At 44.7% G+C, this 8,219-nt stretch overlaps 1 protein-coding gene across 1 annotated transcript in view; it reads right to left on the bottom strand.

Moving 5' to 3' along the window:
* Window positions 1-7,214, bottom strand: part of LOC308157355 (collagen alpha-1(XXVII) chain B-like) — a gene marked incomplete at both ends in the record, with an annotated part of 60,833 nt that extends 53,619 nt beyond the window's left edge. The window contains 3 exon segments of the mRNA XM_080530902.1: window positions 632-1,977; window positions 5,115-5,185; window positions 7,162-7,214. Coding sequence (XP_080387028.1) covers window positions 632-1,977; window positions 5,115-5,185; window positions 7,162-7,214 — 1,470 coding nt within the window.
* Between the last annotated feature and the right edge of the window lie 1,005 nt (window positions 7,215-8,219).

Genomic DNA, 8,219 nt, shown 5'->3' with positions numbered 1-8,219 from the left:
ATTTCTCCCCATCCCGCTAAAAAGGAAATCTCACATTAGCAAGCAATGCTCTGAAGGGACGGCCAAATAGCCTAGCAAGCAACGCCCTGAATGGGCTGCTGAATCGTACGAGATAAAAACTGTTGAAACGAGATGAAGCGAAACCGAAGAGATGAGTACACCAAGAAACAACACAGGGCATTCCTACACCCGCCAAAATGTCCAATAAATGCAGGCAAAGATTAAATGCCGCACTTAAGTGACTCCCCCAGCTTGAAAGACCACACAGTCAGGGGCTCAGGAGGGCACTTCATGTCTGTAACCAATAGAGCTGCTTCATGTCAGAGCCGTGCAGGAGAATGTACCTCTCCCCTCCCCCCTTCCACCACATCCCCAGAGCAGCAGCCTCCCCTGCTTGTTTAACACCATGGACAGATGAGGGATTAAGAGGAGGACAAAGCTGCTCCCAGCGCCCAGTGAAATATGCCTATCATGAGTGTAATACATCAGTCTGCCACATGTAGGATCTGTTAGGTGTCCCTCCATCCACATGCATGCCATGCACACACATACACACACACACACACACACACACACACACACACACGCACACACACCTCTATGTTTACTTATTTTAAGAACATGCTCTCACCGCCGGTCCTGGTTCTCCCTTTAGTCCAGGTGGTCCAGGTCCAGCCAGCAGTGAATATTGGGTCGGTTCCAAGTCCCACATTTGGAAGCCATATGTTGCAGCTGGAGTGACTGGGGTTAGAGAGAAGGTGGGTTTGACATCCTGCACTCTGGTCACTTTTGGCTCATGTTTCTTTGCAGCCAGTGTGGTTAGCTGCTTCCTAGCGAGGGTGGATATGTTTGAAGAAGACCCCTGTTTGGATCGGGTGTTTGGGAGATCCGTCTTCTTCTTTGGTGGCATGGTGGAAATGGGTGCAGACAAGCTGTCTCCTCTGGGTTCCTGAGGTCGAGCGCCTAGTTCCACAGACCTCCTTTTAGCACTGCCGCTCGATGTCGCCGTCGGCGTCGGGGACGTTCGCGTTCTACTGGTCCTGAGGGGTACTGTGACAGTTTGAGTACTGACCATGAGGGGGCGCTCTAACCCTAGACGGGTTGTTATCGGAGCCAAAGTGGCAGGCAGAGACAGAGACATGGTCCAAGCCTTGGGTGTTATCAAACTCTCCTGCGCGGAGAAGAGGGGGAACCCTGATGGACGGACAGTCGGGACGACATACTTAGTCCTGGTCAAGGCTAGGCTGGGGCTATTGGCCTTTTTCGATATCTCTGTCGACAACAGAGGGGTGTTAAGGGTGACAGTAAGGTTTGGGTCCGAGGGGAACAGAGGTAGCAGGCGCGGAAGATTGGGCCGGTGGGTCTCAGCCTCCCTGCACTGTTTCTTAATGTACTTACAATAGTGTTGAGCTGCCTTGGCAGAGGGGTAGATGTCAAACTGACAAATGGCACCTTCAAACTGCACTGAGTTCTGGTTCATCTTGCCCAAGAGGAAAGAGCCCTCAGGATCCAGAGCCTCCTCTTTTTTAGAATGCATATCTGCATGTACAATTGTCTTCCCACAGGAAGTATATAAAGAGACCCTCTGGCCTCGGACGTCCAGGGCCAAGTTGTGCCACTGGCCGTCGTGAACGTCATAGTCGAAATTGACAGAGTTCCTCTGCCCCACGTAGACCAGGATTTTCCCCGGGATGAACTGCACCCCTAGCTGCAGCTTCCTCCTCTTGGAGAGGATGGTGAAGAGGAAAGCGCTGTTGACGCGATGGGAGCACAGGCTGAGGATCAGGGAGAGGTTGGCGGTGGTATAGGCGGGGGTCGGTAGGACGGAGGCCAAGGGCGCCTGGACCCGCGCCCGCTGGGTAAGGATGACCCCGGACTTGAAGGAGATGACCCCCTGGGGGAAGGAGCGACTCCCTGGAGACGGAGACCCCCCTGTCCTCCTCCCAGTGAGGCCCAGCTGCTGAAGCACGTCCACATCTACAGGGAACCCAAAAAACACAATCAGTCAAACACACCAATGGCTACAGTATACATCTCATAGGTGTGTCATATATTATTTCATAAGAATTACAGACAAAATTGGAAGTTAAATGAACTAAATAAAGCTAACAGACTAGATATTCGAACTTGTGTGACAAGCAAAGTGGTATGTTTTCTTTTCTTTATTTTCGTATTTATTTTTTATTTTTTTGGTCTTCTCTAGGTTTTGGTTATTATGATGTTGACTTGACAGTGGATATCTTGTTCTACGGGTACTGTAGGAGGATATGTCCTAGGCGCGGAGCCATATTTCCATGATTTTTGGAGACAGAGCCTCTTCTCTTCGTGAGTGAATTTACATAATGCTCTCGTTTAATTCAGTGGTGATGTTCTTCGTCAAACATTGTCAATATTTTCCATCAGTCATAATAATATGCCTCAACCACAACAGAGGATGAAGCAATGAAGCATTTAACATCAAAGATTCAATGCAAATGATGCATTAATTTCCTGATTTTCATTAGAATCGATTGGAGGAAGTGACACCACACTCACATACTGGTAGCAAAAAAAAGTGTGTGCAATGTCACTATCAACTATAATGTATATCAATTGGTATGATAAATAATTGTAATAACAATAATTATCAAACCCCTTACTGGCAACAGATGTTTGCAGTATCATATTGAACTGTTTCTAGTATGGGTTCAGTATTGAGCTCTTTGTTGTAATATTAAGATACATTTACATGGTACCTTTACACGGTAATGAAAATGTCAGCCTTGACCTTTGCATCTGACCTTTAGCCGACACCTTTATCCCTGCTGTTGGGGAAATGAACCAATTCTCGACCATGCATGGCCAACGGCAAGCAAAGAGCAGGGGCCACATAGCGAATGACCTTTGCCCTTTAGCCTTTTACCTGTCACTGGGCTGGCTATAAGAGATATCATTAAGTTAAAAACACTAAGGGAAATCCAATTAACTGATTAGATTTCTTCATTTTAACCGAATAAATGAAAAAAAAACATAGCCCATGCCATACTGTAATTTTTTGACATGTCCTGAGTCCAAACTGGCAGTTCTAAAGTAAAATGTGAGGCTCAATGAAAATCCTGTGGCAAACGCAATGTATAAAGATAGCCAAAGACTTCCACTGGGGCTCTGCGTCAACGTCCAGCTTCCCCGACGGCCACAGATTATGTAACCGTTATGTCAGTCTAAGTTAGAAAAACCTCTTGAAAACAGAAGCTCAACGAGTCCCTGGAGAGGATCTGGTAATCTAGAGGATATCTAGAGCGCAGACTGAAAGTCCTCGTGCTTTGTCTGAAAATGACTGATCTGCTGAGTGTGTAACAATGATGACTGAGACACAGGGCCAAGTTTATGAAGACGTATTCTGGAAAGTTCCTGTGGCGTTTCCAGGTTTTAATTGCTATCTCATGGGAAGGATATGAAAGTACCTGTCTAGTTACAGTGATTTGTGTTCAGTGTTTAACCTGCCGCATGTGTATCAATTTAGTTTTTTGGGCTTCGAAGACGTCAATAGAAATACGATGATATGCCCACATAAAAAATATTGGTGAGAAAGACATTCTCCTCTACCAGCTTTACTTATAGGAGACTAAGTGATCCGGAAAAATATCATAGAAATCAGAGTTGAGTTATCAAAACCTTTAGGGCTTGTTACCACATTGTTACAACTTGAGTCAGACTGGAAACCTTCCCACTATCGTGCAAGTCGCTAGGCTTCAACCAGGTGTTCTTGCTGATTCGAGCCATTAGTAATGTCAAACATGGAGAAATGTAGCTGAAACAAATGAGTAAGTAGTCTGTCTGGCTGACTGGTGTTTTCATGCAGTGTGAGACACACAGGGGGGGTTGAACAAGGTGTTTAAACAACTTAGATCTTCCCAGCAGCTCCAGGCACCAGCACCGAGTTGAGGCAAGGTGTTTGAAACAGTTAAGCCTCTCTCCGTGACCCACATAGCTGCAGAACAAGACTCAAATGTCCAAGTGTGGCTCCCCTCCACTAATGCAAAGCAAATGTGAGCAACAGTAAACCAAACAGGGAGAAAGTTGAATTATAGTTCAACAAGAAGAAGAAGAAGAAGACAAGAGGAGCATGGACACTCTACAGCACATCATTCTCTCTAGACAAGTTCAGGGGGGTCACAAGTCATAGTGTGTGTGTTTGTGTGTGTGAGGGAGGGTGGGGGGGTGGCGGGGGCGGGGCTTGCTAACTCGACTGACCAACACATGGAAAGAACATCAATATGTAGCTTAGGACAAGAACAAAACCCTCCTTCATCTAATGCGTCTCCCATGATACCGTCGCTGCAATTGGACATGGTTTTAATTAAGAAACATGAGCTACGCACAGTGTGAATATTGTAAAAGCTCACAGTTGTCCGGTAAAACATGGAGCACTTCATTTTCTATTGTCTACTATTTTACCTAGTGCTTTTTACCTGGTGAGTACTGTACTAGTAAATACATAATAATTACTTTGGGTTTCTGCAAACCAAGTAGCTGGTGAAACCAGCTGTCAAACTAATGTTTTATAAATCTCCTTCAGTTGATGCAGCCGTCGCATCTGAGTCAGGGATGTATTGTTTGTGTCCAAAACGCTGAGGGATGTTTGATTCCAGTTAATCCCAGTTGAATCTACAGTACAGTACACAACTCCCACTGCCTGTTCAGAGTGGGATGATGAAGGAGATAACTTGGACATGTTGTGTGTCTCTCTCTCTCTCTCTCTCTCTCTCTCTCTCTCTCTCTCTCTCTCTCTCTCTCTCTCTCTGATGAAGGAGATAACTTGGACATGTTGTGTGTGTGTGTGTGTGTGTCTCTCTCTCTCTCTCTCTCTCTCTCTCTCTCTCTCTCTCTCTCTCTCTCTCTCTCTCTCTGATGAAGGAGATAACTTGGACATGTTGTGTGTGTGTGTGTGTGTCTCTCTCTCTCTCTCTCTCTCTCTCTCTCTCTCTCTCTCTCTCTCTCTCTCTCTCTCTCTCTCTCTCTCTCTCTCTCTCTCTCTCTCTCTCATCACAGTTCCGACTCGTACTTACTCTGTAGTCACGTGTCTCCGTCTATGGTACATTTACTGTAGTACTGAGTAAAGAATTGAAGCTCACCTTCAGCACGTGCTTGTGCAAGTCCCAGGTAACAGGTAAAACACAGTATAGTCCAGAGAATTAGAGCTCTCCTGTGGAAAAGAGAGAAACACGGTCACACATAGCCTACAGGGTGTACTTGTACATACTGACCCCTTTGATCACAGCTGTAAAACATAGGCTTACATAGGCAAATGTCAAATCTACAATTGACAGGGAGAACTAGGGCATATCTCTGTCATATCCCTACTGTATGTCTATCAATCAATACAATGTTAACTAGAACATCTGGATGGCTAGAAATAGCATTTAGTACCAGTAGACAATAGACATACTCTTGATTGATTGTCTTCCAAAAGTATAATCCCACCCCACCTCCTTTACTATACTATGCATCCTGTACTTCAGCCCTCGTGAGTGGTCAAATATCAAAGGTAACCAATGGTGGCGGGCGGCAGTGGCAACATCAGCAGCAGCACTGCTTCCACCCAAAGCCCCCACAGCTGTTTCCAGTCACGGAGCACTTTCTTATCACTAGGCCGGATAATCTGCCCCTCAGGAGGCTAGGTGAGCGCAGCCTGCTCTGAGGAAGGAGGCTCTCCAAAGGCTCACGTTACCTTTACCAAAGGCTCTTTTTTGGGAAATCAATGGAGTAGAGAAAACTAGATTTACTGTAAAACAATAATATTGTTTCCATATTGGAAATTGTTTATATTATCGGTTCCATATTATGAGGAGGCGAACATCTGGACTCACAAATGCACTAATCACTTCCAGGTCAGACAAGTGACCGAACACGGTTGTACCATGACTGCTTCAAACTTATGATAGGGAAAGTTGATGTGGCCGCTGGCCACAGGATGAGGCTCAACTTGTTAGAGAACTTGTTAGTGCATGTGTCAAGTCAGGTTAACTGTTAACCTTACATCAACACCATAAAGTATAAACAGCAATATGGAGAAGTGTAGTGGTTATGTGGTTATGCAAATAGTGGCAAAGCAGTAAAAAGCAATATCCATCATCATCATCATCATCATCTGTGAAAAGCATTGACTTTAGTGGTTTCCTACTACATAAAAGTGTAGTACTGTAGTTCGGTTGACCTGCAGGCCTATAGAGATTAATGCCAAATGCTACAAGAGCTACTACAGAACCAAAAACATTAAAAAGCCACTTGTCAACCGCAAGCTTACACAGACTTCTGGTGCAATAGAGTCACTACATCTTTAGCTTCCAGAACCTCTGCCCCGTTCGCACTAGACATGTACATTAGCAGAAAGAAAAGGCAGAATCTGGATGTGTGTTTATTTCTGACCACAAGTAGTTTAAGTGTAATATGATGCAACAATTTTGTGAATTGTTTTGCCCCTCCCATCCAGAGAAATAGCCAACCAGCAGAGTGAGGAGGCTGAAGAGGGGAAGGGGAGGAGAGGGATGACAGGACCCCCTCCTCCTCTCCACACAGCATTGGCAGGATCACTGCAAGTTGCAACACAAGCTGCAGAGCACAACTTCAGAGTAGATCTGGAGAGCAATAACCTTTAACCAAATGTTTTGAATAAGATCTTACACATGTCAATGGCCCCAGTTTGAAATCAATAATATGTGAAAACTAATTAATTAAGTAAATACAATACAGTAGGCTATTATTTAAATCCAGAGAACATTCATGCCATGGCTACAAACTTCCACAATCCCTGCATGTTTTTGTCTGAGAAACTATCCAAATTAATATACATTCCCAGATTATAACAATGACGTTGAAGTTAGCTGATGGAAGTGCTGTATACCCATAGTTAAGAAATCCAAAAGTTGCATGATTGCAAAATATCAATCATTCATTGATCATTCATTCATGACACATTATCCCCCTCTTCGTATCTATTAATGTGTGGGTTGTCAAGTACAAGATCATGCAATCCTTATGAAATGTAAAAATGTCCATTGACAGTGTTGAGCCCAGATGTTGCTGCCTGGGAGCATTGACAGTAAGTGAGTTATTGATCAATATGATAGCAGCGCATGACGGTTCTGAAGAGCTATATTTGTTTGGATAGTTTGTACTCACCCCCCGACTCCAGCTGGTTTGAGTTTGGAGTACGGGGCATTGTCCGGATCCATAGCGGGTTACTTCATTCTTTCTTGAGACTTTTTACAACAGTCCAGACGTGGCAGAAATACGCGAATTATTTCCATTCCAGCTTATTGTTACAGCTTTGACAGTTGAATCAAAAAGGTCCGGTAAGGCTACAATAAACGATCAATATAAAGTGACTTATTGTCTCAGTGTCGTATTGTAGTCTTTAGGAGATGGCATTAGAAACCTCGGTTATACAGAGAGATCCATCTGCGAGTTTACGTTTCCGCGTGGAACCGGGTGGTTGGTTGTCACAATCTGAGGAAGAAGTCCAATGCAGCTCCACACTCACACAGACATGAAGAGGTCCAATGCAGCTCCACACTCACTCACACAGGCACAGTGGGATGGATGACGACCGCCTTGTACGCCCGACGTCTCTAATGCAAGAGAGATATTGTGGAGGAGTGGGGGAATTCTCAGGACTCTGGAAGACGGGGAAACACACCTCCCTCTGTCGCCCTCAGCAGACATTGAAGGAAACAAATGAAACACACATGAATGGTGTAAAGGGAGAAAGAAAAAAAAGAGACGTCTCATTTGAAGGTGTGTCTTGACTCTTGGAAAAGCATAATCTTCTCAGATTGCATTTTTCCATCTGGGGTCTTCCTTCCTAGAGGCCACACATGCACTGCATTGTATATGACATGACATGTATTATGTCAACATCTGATAGGCCTTTGTCATGCATAGCAACCTTGACCCTGACCAGAGAAACCCCTTTAGGTAAGAGTACGTACAGCTGTCATATTATTTACAGGCCCCTAAATAGAAGTCTAGACTCAAGACAGGTGCAGATTGATAGTTTTTCTTTGTACACTTGTTTTGTCCGGGGGCAAGGTGCTACTTCCAGGAAGTTTCATAGCATAGGGGTCTGCTTGAAATAGGAAATGTAGGCCTGTATCAGAGGAAACATAAAGGGCAACTCAGTTACAGTAAAGTACATTTGTTTTGGCTTAATTGGGCTGTTAAATAATTACTCATTTGTC

The sequence above is a fragment of the Nansenia antarctica genome (genome assembly GCF_963989245.1).
Source record: "Nansenia antarctica genome assembly, chromosome: 5".
Classification (NCBI taxonomy): domain Eukaryota; kingdom Metazoa; phylum Chordata; class Actinopteri; order Argentiniformes; family Microstomatidae; genus Nansenia; species Nansenia antarctica.
Note: the sequence above shows the minus strand (reverse complement) of the source record. Positions and strands in the feature narration are given on the sequence as shown.